Source organism: Grus americana, chromosome 27, assembly GCF_028858705.1.
Source record: "Grus americana isolate bGruAme1 chromosome 27, bGruAme1.mat, whole genome shotgun sequence".
NCBI lineage: Eukaryota > Metazoa > Chordata > Aves > Gruiformes > Gruidae > Grus > Grus americana.
The window spans coordinates 3,054,570-3,073,221 of record NC_072878.1 but is presented as its reverse complement, the minus strand read 5'-3'; the positions used below and the strand labels follow the sequence as shown (position 1 = coordinate 3,073,221).

The window sequence follows — 18,652 nt, the reverse complement described above, 5'->3', positions numbered from 1 at the left end:
CTCTCTGCAATAAAAGGGATCTCCTGAGGGAGGTGCCTGCAGCCTGGGATTCTCCTTGATAGAGTTGTGGCTAAGAACAAGTGTGTTAGCTTTGCATGGCAAGGTTTTGGTAGCGGGGGGCTTACAGGGGTGGCTTCTGTGAGAAGCTGCTAGAAGCTCCCCCTGTGTCTGATAGAGCCAATGCCAGCTGGCTCTAAGACAGGCCCGCCACTGGCCAAGGCCAAGCCAATCAGCGCCTCTGGGATAACATATTTAAGAAGAAGAAAAACACTTAGAGAGAGAGCTTTTGCAGCTGAGAGAGGAGTGAGAAGATGTAAGAAACTCTGCAGACACCAAGGTCAGTGCAGATGGAGGGGGAGGAGGTGCTCCAGGCGCCAGAGCAGAGATCCCCCTGCAGCCCATGATGAAGACCATGGTGAAGCAGGCTGTCCCCCTGCAGCCCATGGAGGAAGGATGAGGGGCGTGTAGAGATTCCACCTGCAGCCCATGGAGGACCCCACGCCGGAGCAGGTGGAGGCACCCGAAGGAGGCTGTGGCCCGTGGGAAGCCCATGCTGGAGCAAGTTCCTGGCAGGACCGGTGGACCCGTGAAGAGGGGAGCCCACGCCAGGGCAGGTTTGCTGGCAGAACTTGTGACCTCGTGGGGGACCCCACGCTGGAGCAGTTTGCTCCTGAAGGTCTGCACCCCGTGAGAGGGACTCCATGCTGGAGCAGGGGAAGGATGAGAGGAGTCCTCCCCCTGAGGATGAAGAAGCGGCAGAAACACCGTGAGATGAACTGACCGTAACCCGCATTCCCTGTCCCCCTGTGCCGCTGAGGGGGCAGAGATTGAAGCCGGGAGTGAAGTTGAGCCCAGGAAGATGGGAGGGGTGGGGGGAAGTGTTTTAAGAGTTGATTTTATTTTCTCATTCCTCTACTCTGTTTTGCCTAGTAATAAATTAGATGAATTCCCTCTCTAAGTTCGGTCTGTTTTGCTCGTGACAACAATTAGTGAGTGATCTCTCCCTGTCCTTATCTCGAACCACAAGCATTTTGTTATACCTTTTCTCCCCTGTTTGGTGAATGAGGGGAGTGAGAGAGTGGCCCTGGTGGGCACCTGGCCTCCAGCCAGGGTCAACCCACCACAACAAGCCAGAGGAACTGGACTTCCGAAGTCTCTTCCACCTTGTTTTCTCCTTCTCTTTGGGGAAATAATCTCATGGTATCACTGTTAGACACCAAGCACTTAGTTGAAGGCTCTCGTCTTGGTGTCCAGGGGCATTGGAAATGGTGCACGAGCTCCCAGTCACTTCCTCAGGCTGTCACAGGTATGACGGGGCTGATGGCACAGGTCCGTCCATGTGGAAAGGAATCTGGTGTGGTCAGGAGAGGATGGGGACACTGCAGGTACTCGGGGTGGGAAGTGAATGGAGACTCAGAAGGTGAAAGACCCTGAGATGAAGTCCCCCCAGGGCAGAGCACTCACTCCAGGTACCCGCAAAGAAAGACTCTGCAGTGCTGTGGGAGTCCGTGAAGATGCAGCAGGCACAGGGCAGGAGAGTGAAGAGATGCAGGAGGTGCCTGAGGAGCCACAGGGCCAGGACTCTGCTGGTGTCCTGGGGAGCAGGGCTGGCGGGGAGGCAGAGTGGGGCAAAGGCGGTCAGGGCTGGGGATCCCCTGCAGCGTCAATGCAGGAGAGGCCGAGAGGGAGTGGCCTGCGCTGGCACTTGGGGCCAGCTGCAGGCCTGGGGCCGATGGGGAGGCTGAGCCCCCCTCTGCCTCCCAGCAGCTGCTGTGCCCTTCCGAGGGGCTGGGGCTGGGGGCTGAGTGCCCAGAGCTCTGCAGCAGCCCAGACTGCCAGCCCAGACTGGGCTGCTCTGCTGGGCGGCGCTGGGGAGAGGGCAGGGAAGGTGGGGGAGAGCCGGGGAGGGGATGGGCTGGACTGGAAAGTGCCCAGGACAGGAACAGCCTGACGTTATCGGAGCTGTGTGACCCTCCAGGGGGAGGACCCGCTCCAGTGGGCCTGTGGAGCAGAGCCTGATCTCCTCGAGAAGGAAGCAAGTCATCACAGGTGCAGGAGAGAGGAGCTGCTCTGTGCCATGTTCCCTGGACACGCTGGGGAAGCTGCCCCAGGGCAAGTGGGAGAAACCGCCCCACGCATCGTCCATTTCCCTCGCTGGCCATACACCCAGCCCTGGGGAGGGACCTTTGTTGTGGGGCCAGCTCCGTCCTCCTGCTGGGCTCAGTGCCTGTCCTGGCGCACGGCCAGCCCGGTGCCGTCTCTCTTCTGTCCCACACCCTGCAGATCCCACCGCACGGCTGACTGCTGACACCTGCATGGACACGACCGAGGTTGTGCAGGGGCAGGTACTGGTGGGGGGGGCTGCCAAATGAAGGGCTGCTGCGGGTGGAGGCATGGAGGGCTGCCACGGGGACTGTGCTGCTGGAGACGTTTCCCCACCCCAAGAACGCACCCTGCTCTATCTAGTGCCTGCACTGCAGGGCCGGGGGGCCATGTTGGGCAGCAGGGCTTGGCCAGCCCAGCTGAGGAGGTCTCCTCTTCTTGCCCCACACTCTTCAGCCCACTGTCAGCCTATAGGCATTGCCACAGTGCCTCTGCGCTGGCTGCTGGGTGTCTCCATGTGCCCTGCTCTGAGCCCATGCAGGGACCTGCCGTGGGTGTCTCTGCTGGTCAGCATGGCCTGCCTGCACAGTCCCAGGAGATCCTGGACAGGCTGCCCTTGGTGATGGGCTGTGATGGTCCTCAGCCCACAGCAGGTTCTGAGCAGCAGCCCAGGAATGCTTCCCTGGGGATGAGTGCCTCACGCTGTGCTGGCTGCACGTGTGAGCCTTGGGGGATGTCCTCACACTATGGTTCTTCTGGGTACAAAAGGGGAACCGTCGTCTCCCAAAGTGATTTCAGCTGGGTGGGAGCTGCCAGTGTTGCAGAAAGGCTGGCACACAGAAAGACTATTTGAAAAAGGACAATCATTTCATTGGGCTCTAGTCCAAACCCCTCCTCAGACAGCTCCTGATAGATCAGGTGCTCAGGGCCTTGTCTCAACAAATTTGGAATATCTCCACTGGCTGAGATCCCACCATCTCCCCCGGGCCCTGGCTCCAGTGTTTGGCTCTGAGGGCTTTCTCAAAACAGGGCAGCTCTCTCAGCCTCTCCTTGGACATAACGTGCTCTAGGCCCCGACCACCCTTCTGGCCACTGCTGGAAAATCTCCACTCGGTCAGGGTCGGTCTGGCTGCTGCTGTGGACCAGAGGCTGGATCATGAGCTGTCCTGGTTTCAGCTGAGACAGAGTTAATTGTCTTCCCAGTAGCCAGTCTGGGGCTGTGTTTGGGATTTGTGCTGGAAACAGTGTTGATAACATAGAGATGTTTTTTGTTACACAGAGATGTTTTTGTTGTTGCTGAGCAGGGCTTACACAGAGTCAAGGTCTTTTCTGGACCTTCCACTGAAAGCTGCCCCCAGAGCTCCACCAGGGCCGGTGTTTCCTGTCAGCTGAAGGAGCCGTCTGTCCTGTGAGACAGTCCCGCACGGGCTCTGGAGATGGGAGGGAACTGGAGGCTCTCACAGCTCTGGCGGCCCAGCTCTGGCTGGGCTGTTTGTCCCTCCCCGGGTGCCTTCCTGGTGCGCCTGGGGATCCCTGCCCTGGAACACGCCAGGAGCACAGGCACCACTGCTACAGGAGACACGCCGCCACAGCTGCCCCACCCACCAGCTGCCGGGGGAAGTCCCGCCCCCTCCCAGCAGCCACAGGGGCCACTTGCCCCGCAAGTCCCTCTCCTCTCCTGGGCATGTGCTCTGCTGGGATTGGCTGGTAGCACCGGCCACCCCTGCCGGCTTACATCAGACCCGAAAGGCCCTTCCCATACACACACCGCGGCCGCCATTTTGCTCTGGCCACCCTTCCAGGACAGTGGGTGCCGCCATTACGTGGCCGTGAGCCGCCATCTTGGTGAACAGCATACTGCTCTGTGATTGGCTAGCGGCCATTTCTTGACATCGTCACCCTCGTGTGCTCTCAAGCAGCCCCTATGGTTGGCTGGCAGGACCAGCTGCCCCGTCCTGCTGTCCTCAGGGGCACATCACAAAGGAAGCGCCCTGTCATTACATAGAGGGAGGAGGCCGCTTCTGCCTGCCTCCTTTCATCCTGCCTGGTGACTGGCTGGCAGCCATTGTTGACAGCATCATAGCCAGGTGTTCTCAGGCAGCCTTGCAATTGGCTGCCTTTCTTCTTTGGACCAGGAAGTGCTCAAATAGGAAAAGAGATACCATATATATGATATATAGAAAGAGATTTATAACAGGGGGTGTATAATTATATTAATAAATTTATTTATTTATTTATAAATAGATACAATAATATATCGTTAATTATAATAATAATATAATATATTTTATAACATATTAATTATATTAATTATTATATAATGATATATGCGGTTTTTACATATACATTTCTAAAGCTACAGAAAGAGCTTGTTAGGTCACAGCTGCTGGAGTAGTTGATAGGCCAAGAGTAGCCTCATGGCTTGTGTAGATGCTTGTGAGGTCCCTGGAGACTAAACACCTCAACAACGAGTACATGGCATATAGGAGGATATGTGCTTGTGAGGTCACTCTCAGCTGAGGAGCTGATAGGCCCGGAGCAGGCCCATGGACTGTGTAGGTTGTTGTGAGGTCACTGCTTCCCGAATAGCTGACAGGGCAGGAGCAGGCAGATGGTCTGTGTGGGCGGTTGTGAGGTCACTGGTTCCCAGGTAGCTGGAAGGCCAGGCGAAGGCCAAAAGCTTGTGTAGGGGTTGGTGAGATCATTAGTGCCTGAGCACTTGATAGGCCAGGAGAAGGCCCGTGGGCTGTGCAGGGTCCCATGAGGTCTCTCTTGCCTGAGGAGCTGATAGGCCAGGAGCAGGCTTATGGATAGTGTAGGTGCTTGTGAGGCTCCTGGTGCCTGAGGAGGTGATAGGCCAGGAGCTGGCGGATGTCTGGTGAATGTCCTTGTGATGTCAGTGGTGCCTGAGTACCTGATAAGCCAGGAACAGGCACATGGCAGTGGTAGATGCTATGACATCACCTGTGGCTGAGTAGTGGATAGGCCAGGAGTATGCCCATGACTTGTGCATGAGCTCGTCATTTCCCTGGTGCTGGAGTAGCTTTTAGGCCAAGAGCAGGGATATGGCTTGTGTGGGTGCTTCTGATGTCATCAAAATAATCATTTAGACCCCACCCAAATAGGGCTTTTTGGAAGAACCAACGTCAGCAGAAGCCTGTACACAGCGCGCGCGCGCACACACACACACACACACGTGTGACAGTGTGACCCATGAGCACACAGCAGCAGGAGTAGGAGGGTGTGAGGTCACGGTCACTGTAACTCCCAAGCAGAGAGCGCTGGCAGTGGGAGGGCTGTGAGGTCACCATCAGTCTAAGTGCTGCTCAGAGAGCGGTGGCACTAGGAGGGTGTGAGGTGACGTCAGCAACGGCAGCCCGTGGCCGTGGGGCTCGGTGCCGAGCGGGTGTGTGCATCAGAGGGGCATGCCGGGGGCCGGGAGCTGCCCAGCCCCGTGCCTGCGAGGCCGAAGGAGCAGCCCCTGCAGCCCTGGCTGGAGCAGTCGGGGTGGGGGTGGCTCGGGGGCCCCACAGGGATGTGCCTGGGCACGGTGCCAGGAGGAAACCACAGACTGCCTGCCAGGGCGCTGCGGGGGGAGCGCGGCGAGCGCTGCCAGGCCACGTGGGCTGTGGTTTGTGCACCTGCAGGCTCCGGCTCCCGATCTGCCTGCGGGGAATAACGGCCCCTGGGTGACACGCAGAGAGTCAGGGACACGTCTGAGCCTCGGGGCTGCGTGTCTGCTGCCAGGGCAGGGACATGTCCCAGCTCGGGCTCCTGCGAGGGACCCGCCGTGGGGCTCTGCGGGGAGGGATGGGCAAGCCAGCACTCCTGGCATGGAGCTCTTCCCCTGGCCGAGGACTTTTCCCGGCTGCTGTTCCCAGCACAGCGGGGGCTGTAGCAGGGGCAGGGGCTGTTTCCTTTCCAAGCTGACACAGACCCCGGAGCAGTCCCAGCTCCGTGGTTCCCATGGCGTGGCGGTGCCTGGACACTCACGCCTTGGCTTCTTGGGTGAACCCAGCAGAGGAGATGCTCATTGCTCCCCGTGCCCACAGCAGGGGCCAAGGGGTGACAGACCCATTTCCCCTCCACACCCAGCTTGTCCCGTGACAATCCCCCACTGCAGTGATGATGACACCCGCAGCGAAACATCTATGTCCCTCATATATGGTCATGAACGGTGCTGGAGAAGTTCATTGGAGGGCTTGGCTGTGTCGGAGGGGAGATCACTCCCGATAACGTCTAAGAAGGTGCTGCTGCTTTGATTGGCTCCTCCTGCAGCTGGGTCGGCATTGACAGACATATATTACCCTCCCATCGTCGTTGTCCCTGTGAGTCCCCAGGAGGCGTGAGAGGGAGTGGGGTGCCGCAGGGCTGTGCCAGCAGGGCAGAAGGCTGAGGATGGGGATGGAGGGACTCCTGTCCCCTCAGGTGCTGTGGCTGCTCCTCTGGCTGCAGCTGTGCAGGGGTAAGTGCTAACATCCTTGTCCCGGAGTTGGGGCCAGCGGGCTCCAGTGGGGTCATCGGGACACCTCTGGGAATGGGGTTGCTTTGAAGGTGCCGCTGAGATGAGGGGCAGATGTTGCTCAAGTCGATGGAACTTCTGCCTTTGCCTGTGCCTCTCTGGGTGGGAGAGGGAGCTGTGGGCCTGGGGGCACGGGGCTGTACAGGGGTTTCTGGGCTGGTGAGGAGACGGTGCCCTGTGCAGGGCCGGGCACGGTGTGCAGACGGGCATGGGCAGGGGGTCATTGAGGTGGGAGGAGGTGCTTCAGGCTGTGGGGTGGTGAATGGCCCAGCAGGGCCAGAGCTGGGCACCTCCAGCCCTTTGCAGCCCGTGTGGAGAGAAAAGGAAGGGTGAGGGCTCCCATGCTGGTGCCTGTGACTCAGCCTGGTCAGGAAGGACCTCCAGACCTGTGGTCTGTGGCTCGGTGCTCTCCTGACTGTTCCCATGTTGGTGTTTGAAGGTGCTGCGGAGGTGAGGCTGGAAAATGGTGGCGGACGCTGTGCTGGAAGAGTGGAGGTGAAACAACGAGGCCGGTGGGGGACCGTGTGTCATTATGACTGGGACATGTCTGATGCTGCAGTGGTTTGTAAGCAACTGGGCTGTGGGTCTGCTGTTAAAGCTCATGGTGATCCAGACTTTGGAAAAGGATCTGGCCCCATTTGGATGTCTGGTGTTCAGTGTCTTGGAACCGAGTCTGCCCTGTCTGACTGCAAAAACACAGGAAGGAATAGACAATACTGTTTTCACTTTCGGGATGCTGGAGTGACATGTTCAGGTAAGGGGCCAGCCCGTTCCCACCTTTGTGGCCAGGGTCAGGAAAGGGACCTGGCTGTGCCCTCAGGGAAACATGGGGGTACTGGAGAAGTACCCAGTGTGGCCAGTCACCCTGCTGAGCTGGGACTGTCATTGCTGGTTTCCCTGGTCCCTGAGGAAAGCCCAGGGGGAACCTGCCACTGCCTGACCCCTGGTGTGGCTCAGCCCACCCTCCGTGGTTGCCTGGGGCGGGAAATGAATGCCCACCCTGCCCCGCAGTCTCTGTTGGTTCCCAACTTTCTCCTCCTGTACACACAGGAGCTGTCTGGCAGCACCGAGGACCTGGTTCCCCATGCCAGAGGCACTGGGAGCAGCTCACGTGGCCACCCACAGCCCCACGGAAGGGCCCAGGGTCATCGGGGACTTCTGGGTTGTGTTCCCTCGCAGGCCCAAGTCCCCCAAAGCTGAGGGTCTGCTGAGAGGGGAACAGCACTGGGCTTGGGCAGAAGAGCAGGGTGGCCCATGGCCACCTCATGCCTCTTCCAGGGTCACCCCATGAGAGCCAGCCCAGAGGGAAACACCCCTGTGCAGGCAGTGCTGACCTGCTGCCCAGCCTCTCCTGCCTACCCCAGCCCCTGGCTGCCCTGTGTCACAGGGCCTTGGCCAGCACTTGCTGGCTCTCCTTGGTGCCTGTCCTTGCACTGGGAGCTCGTGACAGCCCAGGGCTGCTCCTCTGCCCGCTCTCCTGCCTTCTGACCAGCCCTTGGCCAGGGCTGTGCACGCCTGGCACTGCACTCTGGCCCTGGCTGAGGACCCTCCCCGGGCAGGTGCTGGAGCTGGGGGCTGGTGCAGACAGTGACTGTAGGTACACCCGCACTGCATCTGTGCCCTGTGACATGTCCCATCTCCCAGCAGTGCCCCAACAGCCCGAGAACCATGTGGGACTGCGGTGCATTTCTGGTGGCTCCAAGGGGTTCCTGCGCCTGGCCCTGAGCTGGGTGTGGCAGAGCTGGCTGCAACAGCCAACAGCACCTGGGCCCATCTCCTTGGGGCCAAGAGCTCTGGGTGCTGCAGGGCCTGGGGCCAGTTCCTGGCAGCCCAGGGTCTCCAGAATAGCAGCAGTTGACTTAAGTGGTGCCTGTGGGTTTGGGAGAAAAGCCAGCCCCTGAGTGCTGTGCTGATTTCTGAAGAGTGGTTGGGGGGTGTGTGGTGTGTTTGTGCCATCAGCACCCACTGGCAGATGCTGGTGTGTTCGTGGGACTCTTTCCCTGTGGCTAACTTGGAGATGGGGTGAGGCATGGCCAGGCAACTGCCAGAGGGCTCTGGGACCTCACGGGGGTCTTTGGTTGCTCCAGGATTTGTCCAGCTGGTTGGAGGGGACAGCCCCTGCTCAGGACGAGTGGAGATCTATGACAGGAACCAGTGGAAAGCTGTCTGTGACTCAGACTTTGGTCCCAAAGCCGCTGACGTGGTCTGTGGGGAGCTGCAGTGCGGCGTAGCCCTGTCCATGCCTGGGGCAGCTCATTTTGGAAAAAGTGGTGGTTCCATCTGGGACAGAGAGCTGCAGTGTTTGGGGAATGAATCCGTTCTTGCCTTCTGCCCAAGAGGGTCCCCAGGGACCAGCCCTGCACCCAAGCCAACACTGCCGGTCTCACCTGCACAAGTAAGGACTCAGGGTGGGGTGTTGAATGCTGAGTGTGAGCTGGGGACAGGGAGCAGGATGGGGCCTGTGCTGTGCTGGGTGTGAAGGCAAGAGGGGTGATGTGGTTTTCTGCAGCCCTAAGAGACTGCAGAAGGAGCAGAAAGGAAGGCTGTCCCTCTAGACTGTCCCCCAGCTACCGACGCTGTAAGAGCACCAACGCAGCTTCTCTCATCTTCCTCTGTCCCCAGAGTACACAGGGTTCAAGCTGGTGAATGGCAGCACAGCTTGTGATGGGAGGGTGGAGGTCCAGGTGCTGGGGACCTGGGGCACCCTCTGTGCTTCCCATTGGGACCTCTTGGATGCCCACGTTCTCTGTCGCCACCTCAACTGTGGGTTTGCTGAGTCCATTCCTGGAGGAGGGCATTTTGGAGAGGCACGGGCCCCACCTGGAGAGAGTCATTCCACTGTGATGGGACTGAAGGCCACCTGGGACAGTGCCCAGTGACTGCCCTGGGAGCCTCACCATGCTCCCACGAGAATGTCGCTGCTGTCATTTGCTCAGGTGAGTGGTGGGAAAACACTGTGTTGACTCCATTTTCCCCTGGGGTGTGACATGGCCACCCAAAGCAAGGGACCCCATGGCAGCAGCAGGGTGAATTTCTCCCTGGAGAAACCCCAGCTTCACCAGGAGTGATGTGGAGAGCTTGATGTGCTCAGACTGAGCACTCTGATGTGGGAGAGCTGAGGACTGAGCCAGGCCTGGGGTCCCCTGCTCTCATGATGCGGGGGCTGTGGGGCTCAGCTCCATCCCTCCGGCTGCAGACAGCCCTGTCCCAGACCCACAGAGCCCAATCCCACACCCAGAGGGGCTGCCCGCCTGTCCCCAGCAGCAGCAGCAGCAGCAGAGCAGGGGTGTGAGCTGCAGAGCAGGACTGGGCTTTGCCCTGGCTTCTGCTCAGCTCAAGACCCAAGCTGGGCCTGTTTGGTCAGAAAGGGCCCCCTCGCTCTGCTCCCTGCCAGGGACACTGGCTCCCAGTCCCTGTTCCCCAGGGGCGCAGAGAGGGACAGAGATGTGTGTGCTGCCCCGTGTCTGAGCAGTGCCAGTGCCAGCGCTGAGGTTGGGCAAGGCTTGTCCTGGTGCTGCCCATCCCCAGGCCATTGCACCACCTGCTGCTCCCTCCTACGGGAGCTGCCCCATCTGCCTCAGCAGGGACGTGCTGGGTGGTTCTGCCCCAGCAAGAGCCAAGAGAGTGTCTTGCCCAGGAAGGCTCAGGGACTGGGAAACCAGCAGTGTGGAAACCTGCTCCTGAAGCTCACTGCGGAGGGTTGGGGGCAGGCAGGTGAGCTTCAGGGCACCATGAGGTTTCCAGAGCCTGGAGAGGCACCTCAGGTTCCTGGGCTCTCTGGTGCTGCTGAGGGCTGGGATGTGGCTGCTCTCCCCAGGCTCAGCCAGCTCCGCATCCCTGCGGCTGGTGGGTGGAGGGAGCCGGTGTGACGGGCGAGTGGAGATCTTCCAGCGCGGGACGTGGGGCAGAGTCCTGGATGACCAGTGGGACATGCAGGAGGCCAGCGTGGTGTGTCGGCAGCTGCGGTGTGGAGAGGCAGAGACAGCCTACAACCCCCCGAAGCCTGAGAGAGGGACGGGTCCCATGGGGCTGCGAGGGGTGCGGTGCGCAGGGCACGAAGCCAACCTGACCCTCTGCAACACCTCCCTGGCCGAGAGTGTGCTGGCAGCAAGTATTGCAGAGGACGTGGGGGTCGTTTGCTGGGGTGAGTGGTACTGCAGGGGCTCCCCAGGCTCTGGGCTGGGTGGGCACCAGCCCCTGACAGCAACTGGGGTTTCTTCCCGCTGCAGGGAGCTGGCAGGTCCGGCTGGTGAACGGGTCCGGGCGCTGTGCTGGGAGAGTGGAGATCTACTACCGGGGCAGCTGGGGGACTGTCTGTGATGATGGCTGGGACCTGCCTGATGCCGCCGTCGTTTGCCACCAGCTGGGCTGTGGAGGGGCGGTGGAGGCAGTTGGCTCTGCTCGGTTTGGGGAAGGCTCCGGGCAGATCTGGCTGGAGAGCGTGAACTGCTCCGGGGCCGAAGCTGCTCTCTGGGACTGCCCGGCAGGGTCCTGGGGGAAACATGACTGCGGGCACAAAGAGGACGCAGGAGTCGTCTGCTCAGGTCTGTGCTGGGAGCTGGGAGCTGTGGTGGGAGCCCAGTGCCTGGGGAGGCTGGGCCAAGGGGAGAGCTGGCAATGCTCGAGGCTGTCGCTGGCTGCCTCTGAGCCCCTGCCCAAGCCCATCCTGGGGACACCCATGCACAGGTCCCCTCAGTCCCATCAACGGTCTCTGAGGAACTCAGTTGTGCCCAAGGTTTAGCAGGGAGGGCAGGGGTGTCGTCCATCAGGGACTTTGTCCATTGGTGCAAGGGGGACTTGCTGGCCATGCCTTTGCCTGGCTGAGGACATGGGGGCTGCAGGGGTACCCCTGCTCCCACAGCTCCAGACCAGCCTGTTCCCCCTCGGTGCCTTTCATCCCAGATTTCATGGCCCTGAGGTTGGAGAACAGCACCACCTGCTCCGGGCGCCTGCAGGTTTTCTATAACAGGACATGGGGGAGCGTTTGCTCCAACTCAATGACTCCCAAAACGGTGTCGCTGGCCTGCAAGGAGCTGGGCTGTGGGGATGCAAAATCCTTGGAATGATACTCGACCTCTGGCAGGCTGACTGGCCCCGCCTGGCTGGATCGCGTGGAGTGTGGGGAGAGATACAGCTCCTTCTGGCAGTGTCCCTCCTCTCCCTGGGACCCACAGTCCTGCGATGACCTGCGAGATGAGACCCACATCACCTGCAACGGTAACTCTGAGCCACCCGGGCACCAGCATCCCCAGCTCCTGCTCCCTGCTGGGCATTGTCAAACGCAGAGACAGAGCCCACAGGGGCTTTTCCTTCCCATGCCAGACCCTCCTGCTGCTGCTGCTGCTGGTGGCACAAAGGGGACTTCAGCTCTCAGAGCCCCACACATTCACCAGCAGTTGCCAGCCGGGCTCCCAGCAGTGCCTGGGGGAGGCAGAGGTGTCTCCAGGCAAGGTCTCACGACCCCCCTGCAGCAGCCCCTTCACCGCTGCATTTCCTTCTCCAGGGAGACAGCCAGAAACGCCCCCGGCCCTGGGGGCCACGTGCCCAAACTCCAAAAGCTGCACAGGTAGCTGCTCCTCTGCGTGCCTGTCTCAGCTGGCAGGGCTCTGCCTGCTGTGCCGTGCCCTGAGAGGTCTATGCCTTCTCCAGACAGGGAGAAGATTCGTGCCGTGGGAGGCGAGAAGGGGTGCTCGGGCAGAGTGGAGGTGTGGCACCGTGGCTCCTGGGGGACGGTGTGCGACGACTCATGGGACATGCAGGATGCCGAGGTGGCATGCAGGCAGCTGGGCTGTGGCCCCGCAGTGTCTGCCCTGGGCGAGGCTGCCTTTGGGGAGGGGACGGGCCCCATCTGGCTGGAGAAGGTGGAGTGCCGGGGGACAGAGCCGTCTCTGCAGGACTGCTGGGCCCAGCCTGGGGACAGCGGTGCCTGCTGGCATAAGGAGGACGCTGCCGTCAACTGCTCGGGTGAGGGGCAGGGCTGGGGCCCCTCATGGGGGTATTGGCAAGGAGCTGGGACAGGCGTTTTCCCTGCTGGGTCCCAGCATGGCTGTAGAGCTCCTGAGAGCAAGGCTGTCTGTGCAGAGCCTGGGAGCCTGGTGCCAAGTGGGCAGCAGCTTCTGTGGGGCTGGATGTCCTCCAGCCTCTGCCTGCAGGGCCCTGCAGCCCCCGGGGGCATCTCCTGGGCTGCCTGCACTGTCCTGCCCATGGCCCTGGGCTCCTTCCTGGCCACCCTGACCAGCCCCGCAGGAGGGACACTTTGGGTGGGATGTGTCAGGGATGTCCGCACACGTGCACACACACACACGGCGTGCCAGAGAGGAGGCTCCCTGGTACCTGCACACCCAGCCTCTCAGCCCTGCTCTCCTTCTCCTCCTCTGCAGCTGCACGCAGGACAGCAGCACCAACCCCTCGAGCAGGTAAGCTGTCCTCCCCATCAGCGCTGGGTCTTCCCAGGGCCAGGCTGTGACCCACAGCCGGAGGGAAGGGGCTCCTTGCTGGGGTGTGAAACTCCCAAGAGGTGTCCCCGGGTTAGCGGTGGGGGAGGGGTTTGGGAGGGCTGTCATTACCTGGTAGGGTGGGAGCTTCCCCATCACTCCCGCCCTGGGGTCCCTTACCCCCCCGGTGTAAGGGGGGGTCAGGACTGGGCTGTCCCAGCCCCCACCTCTCCCAGGCCTGCTGCTGCTATTTCTGTGTTCCTGCCCATGCAGATCCCACCCAGGGCCATCCAACGGGCAGTGGGAGAGTCTCATTGCCCGTCATCATCTGCATCATCATGGGAGCCCTTCTCTGCCTGCTCCTGGCCCTCCTGGCCAGGCAAGTGTGGAGTGCTAGGGCTGGACGCCGAGGTGGGTCCTTCCCCCATGGTCCCTGGGGAAGATGCCTCCTGGCTGTGGGGTGTCAGTGAGGGGTACAGGCAGAGCTGGGGGGACAAGAGTGTGTGCTGCCTGCATCCCCATGTGCCACACCAGCAGCAAGGGGTAGAGAGAGTCCAGACTCGGGGGGAGTTAGGGATGGGGCAAGGAGAGCAATGGCCGAGCTGGGCTGGGGGAGATGGGAGCAGAGGGGAGGCAGGTGAGGATGTGCCACTGGCAGTGCTCTGGGCAGCTCTGGAGGGGGCTGTGGGGCAGGGGAGATGCTGGGAGAAGCATGGGACAGCAGGGTCCATCCCTGTGGCATCAGGCCCCTAAGCTGTTCCTCCGTCCAACCCTCACCTACCCCGCAGCAGGGCAGGGGCCGTGCTATGGATCCATGGGGCAGGGAGGGGGCAGCTCCAGGGGCAGAGGAAAGGAAGGAGCTGCTCCAAGGTCAGCACCAGGGACCTGGCCCAGGGCCCAGAGGGGCACGAGGGCTATCTCTGAGGGGATGGTGTGAGGGTGTCGCTGCCCCTGACCATCTCCATGGGGACATTGCCTTTACTGAGGAAGTGTCAGCGGTGACAGGACAGCACAGTGGGGCTGTGCTGTGGGGCCAGCCCTGGGCTGTCCCAGGGGCAGAGGGCTGGTGGAGCAGAGCAGGATGCCGTCCCCTCTCTGCCCATCCCTGAGCCAGCCCTGCCTCTGTCCGCAGGCTCCGAGAGAGCTTGGGAGCCCTTCCCTGAGGCCCTGTACGAGGAGATCAGTTACAGCCCGGCGTGGGAGAAGCAGGCGAGGTTCAGCGGCTCAGGTGGGTGTGGGTCCCTGATGGGGGGCACACCTGCAGGGCTCTTTGCCCTGGCCCCCAGCCAAGGCTGCCCCCCTGCAGCCCCCTGGCCCATGGTCCCTGCAGCTGTGGGGCTGTGGGGTGTGTGGGGACAGCAACCAGGTGGTGGGCGTGGGAGAGGAGCTTCCTCCCCACCAGCTCTGTCCATCCCAGCTGGGGACAGCCCCTCTCTGCCTGTCCCTGCGTCCCACCTGGCACCTGAGGGGTGAGGGAAGGGGCTGTCCCAGGGCAGCTCTGGGAGCCCCTGTGAGATGGGGTTTGTCCCAGGGGAGCAGGCTGAGTCCTGAGCCCTCCTCCCCACGCAGCCCTGGCTCGGTGGGTCCCCTGTCCCCAGCAACACTGAGCCCAAGCTGGGTCAGCAGAGCGCACTCCCATAACACCTGCATCGCCTCTCTCCAGGCTCCTATTCAGAGGGATCCCTGACCAAGGTGCAGCCCCAGCCCGGGGACAGTGAGGAGGAGGATGGTCCGGGGTCAGCCCCAGGTAACGGGGGGCAGGAAGGGGTGGATCTCTCCTCCCTGCAGACTTGGGATGGACAGAGGTGTCATTGTTAGAGCTGGGGAGGACACAGGCAGGGGTCTCCTGTGGTGCTGCCAAAACCAGTGTCTGAGCCCCATGTCCCTGCACATCCTCCCATCCTCTGCTCTGCAGGACGTGTCTTCTCACTGTCACCAACTCTCCTCTCCTTTCAGACGTCCCTGTCGGGCCCAGAGGTGACCCAGCAGATGGCTATGATGATGCCAGGGAGGTTTCTGACCCTGGGGAGGATCCTGCCTCTGGTCAGGGAGACTGGGAAATGCCCAGGGCCCCAGAGGAGGGAGCAGTACCCAGGGATGCACCTGGAGGTGAGAGGCAAAGATAGCGCTGCCGGTTCCTGGGGTGCCATCCCTGCTGCTGGATGAATCACTGCCATACTGAGACCCCAAAATCCTGGGATGGGGGAACCTACCCTGGGAGTTTTCCTTGGGGAGACCAGGTGTGGGAGAGGGATCTGACCATCTCAGGAGTGGTGAGGAGAAGGGGGGAAGGTGATGTAGAGACCAGGAGGGCACCTCATGGGATGAACATGCAATGGGCTGCCTTGCTGCCTGCAGGGGCAAAGCTGCGCTGCCAGAGAAGTGCTGGGGCCCCTGGAGTGGAGGGAGATGCCTGGTCCCTGTCCCCGGAGAGCACAGGCTATGACGATGCTGACGAGGTGTCTCTGGCACATCCCCCTGAGGACACAAAGGCTGTGACACCAGAGCTCAGTGCCCAACAGTCCCTGGGCCCCGGGCCAGGACAGCCCGTCCCTGCCGTGCAGCTGGGTGCAGCCAGGAGTGAGGAGAGGTCTGTGCAGCTGGGAGAGCCGTGAGCACCAGGGAACCGTCTGCCTTTTCCCATGGGCAGCAGAAACAGCCGGGCATTGCCTCTGGTTTTATTCTCCTGTGTTTACCCCCTGCCTCCACATTTGTTCTTATTAAAAGCCTTTGGGGGTATGACCCAGAGCTGGTGCTTGCCTGCCCAGGTGTCGGGGTGTCTTCCTGAGGCTGATCGGGGGGAGCAGAGCACAAGGAGATGGCAGTGAGGAAGGGCCACGTCTTGGGAACAGTGGGTTCAGGGTCAGGCTGTGGAGCTGCAAGAGCCCATGTTCCCTGGGGAATATTCCTGCTGACAGAGACATTTCCATCCTGCCAGCCACAGTTTCCAGCAAAAATGGGTCCCTGCAAGGTCCCGTGATGCACCCCAGAGGGAGCGCCCATCTCCTCACCCTGGGGTTCCCCAGCTGCTCTTTCCCCCAGGCCCTGCCTGGGCCACACTGGTCCCATGGCACAGAGGCCATGACAGAGCTGCTGTGTTGGGGTGAACCCTGGGCTGTGGCCCCACAGAAACGAGCCCTAAGGTGGCCGCGGTGCCCTGAACACCCCATCCAGCCCCAGGGGGTCTCACGTCCCATGGATCACCTCCCACAGTGGTTAGGAGGCAGCTCCGCTGCCCACTGTCCTGGCACAGGGTACAGAGGCACTTGCTGGGGCACACGGGGCTGGGATTGCCCCTTCCCTGGCTCTGCCAGGTCCCCAGTCTCCATGAGCTGTTCCTGCTCCCTTGGGCCCTCACAGACCTTGGAGCAGTGCTGGTAGATCCCCAGAGCTGCCTCCTTCCTGGGCAGGGACTGTAAGGCCCCACGGCAGCCCTGGGACCCCCTCGTCCTGCTGGGCTCCAGCCCCCAGCCCTGCCCTCCTGCTGCCTCCCAGGGGTGTCAGTGAGGGTTTGTGTCGGGGCAGTACCTGTGTGCAGGTGCAGGGGGGATGAGAGCAGGAGCAATGGGGGGACCTTTCCCTCAGTGCTGTGGGAGGCAGAGGAGGGAGAGTCCAGGGAAGGGAGAAAGGATCCCCAGGAGACATGGGCTGCTGCCCAAAGCCATCATCCAGCCCCTGGTGTGGGAGGCTGCTAATTTGGGCACATTTCCATGGCAGAGGGTATTTTGTGTCCCTCCCCTAAAGCCGGCACTGCTGGGAGCTGAGCCAGGGTCCCTCTCCCTGGGCTGGGGCTTTCACCTGCCCCAGCTCCCATGGGCAGAGAAATGACTCACGCAGGAGCTGGGTAGGGAGAAGGGTTTGACACTTGGGCAGGAACCTGAAACCCAAACTGCCCTCCCAGGTCCCACCGGTGGGTCTTCAGACCCCTCAAGCTCTTCCCTGATGGGCTTCTCTGCTGCAGACCAGAAGGTGTGTTGGGTGTCCATTGCAGGGGAGCAGCCCCAGGTGGGTAGCACTGCAAACAGCAGGATCTGGCCCTAGAGCAGAAGAGGGGAGGAGGCAGCTGTCACCAAGAGCATCTCCCACAGCAGTGTTGACCCATTCCTTGCTGGGAGCTCCTCCACCCCTGGGGTAACCTTGAGGGATATGGGGGAAGCCCAGGCTCACAGACCCCTCTGCCCTGGTCCCTAGAGCTTTCCTGCTGGCAGTCCCTGGCCCTGTGGAGATGCAGGGCTGAAGCCTCCCCCAGTGGAAGTTTCCCAAGGGATGGAGGCTGTGTTTGCAGTGTCCATGTGTGTCACCCATGATGATGACCTTGAGGGTCTCTCCCTGATAACTCTCCTCTCCTGAGGGATTTCCACAGCCGTGCTCTGCCCAGCGTGGGGCAGCAGTGCAGAGGGTTGGGGATCTCACCATCAGGCCCCTTGTGTAGATCCTGGGGAGCTGCTGCAGGAGCAAGCACAGATCTGGGGTACAGTGATGATCCCACATTGCTGCAGAGAACAGACACAGCCCGCAGGCCCAGACTGTTCAGGCCCCAAAATGCCCTGAAATGGGCTCTTTCTGCTCAGGTGTGCTGCCCCCTCACACACACCCCTGGGCTCTGTGGCTCATCTCCCTGAGGAGGAGGAGGAGGAGGAGGAGGCAAAGCTCTGCCAGGTGCCAGCGTAAGGGAGAAATATTACCCCTGGGGGAGGGCAGAGCTGGCAGGGAGGTGGCATGGGGCAGACACTGGGCTCTTCTCCCTGGTCCCCACCTGGGGCGGCTTGAGTCCGCAGCTCAGTGTCCAGACTGGCACCAAACATCCTGTGTTCAGAAGATATCCCCACCGCCCTTCTTCTGTACTTCACTTTTATACCTTATTTCTCTGAATTTGGGCCCACCGTTGCTGGGGGGCACTGGGCACCCTGCAGTGAAAGGCCATGTCTCATGTCCCATTTGGGTTGCAGGTGGTTTCGGTGGGGGAACAGCTGAGGCACCATCTCCTGGCCCTTGCTGCCTGTGCATGGCTTTGGACAGGCCTGTGTCTCCCTGATCCCACCGACATGGGCTGGATGGAGACACCAAACCCCCAGGAACAAGAGGTGGGTACCAGCCCCAGCAGTCCCACCTCTGCAGGGCTGTGCCTGACCTCAGCACCTCTGGGTTCCTCTGCTCAAGGCAGTGGTGATGGCAGAGGGAAAGAGACCTGGAGACAGGGACAGGGTAAGAAATGCCATTCCACCAGCTGGGAGTCCCACAGGCTTGTCCAGGCTGGTCCAGCTCAGACACCCCTAGCTGCTGGCACAGGGGGGTGTTTCCCAGCTGGGATGGGATCTGCACCTGAGCTCAGGTCCAGCACCTCTGGGAGGTGGCTCAGCAGAGGCAGCGCACACAGCCCTCCTCACCCCACAGACAGGCCCTGGGTGGGCAGGGCAGGCCCACAGTGCCTGGAGAGGACCAGTGCTCCAGCTCCAGCCTGTACCCACCTGAGGCTGGGCACTGGGGGAAAAAGCACCCTTGGAGATGCCGGGGATCGAACCCAGGACCTCCCACATGCGAAGCGGGCGCTCTGCCGCTGAGCTACATCCCCTTCACGCCTGCCAGCAGGACA

General features: G+C 61.3%; 1 protein-coding gene across 1 annotated transcript in view; it reads left to right on the top strand.

Moving 5' to 3' along the window:
• LOC129196936 (scavenger receptor cysteine-rich domain-containing protein SCART1-like) overlaps positions 1–15,674 on the top strand; it is an 18,214-nt gene extending 2,540 nt beyond the window's left edge. The window contains 13 exon segments of the mRNA XM_054804904.1: positions 8,713–8,892; positions 9,248–9,424; positions 9,427–9,565; positions 10,453–10,769; positions 10,855–11,169; positions 11,528–11,842; positions 12,129–12,191; positions 12,275–12,589; positions 13,333–13,470; positions 14,192–14,287; positions 14,723–14,806; positions 15,016–15,168; positions 15,418–15,674. Coding sequence (XP_054660879.1) covers positions 8,713–8,892; positions 9,248–9,424; positions 9,427–9,565; positions 10,453–10,769; positions 10,855–11,169; positions 11,528–11,842; positions 12,129–12,191; positions 12,275–12,589; positions 13,333–13,470; positions 14,192–14,287; positions 14,723–14,806; positions 15,016–15,168; positions 15,418–15,674 — 2,549 coding nt within the window.
• The last annotated feature ends 2,978 nt before the right edge of the window (positions 15,675–18,652 follow it).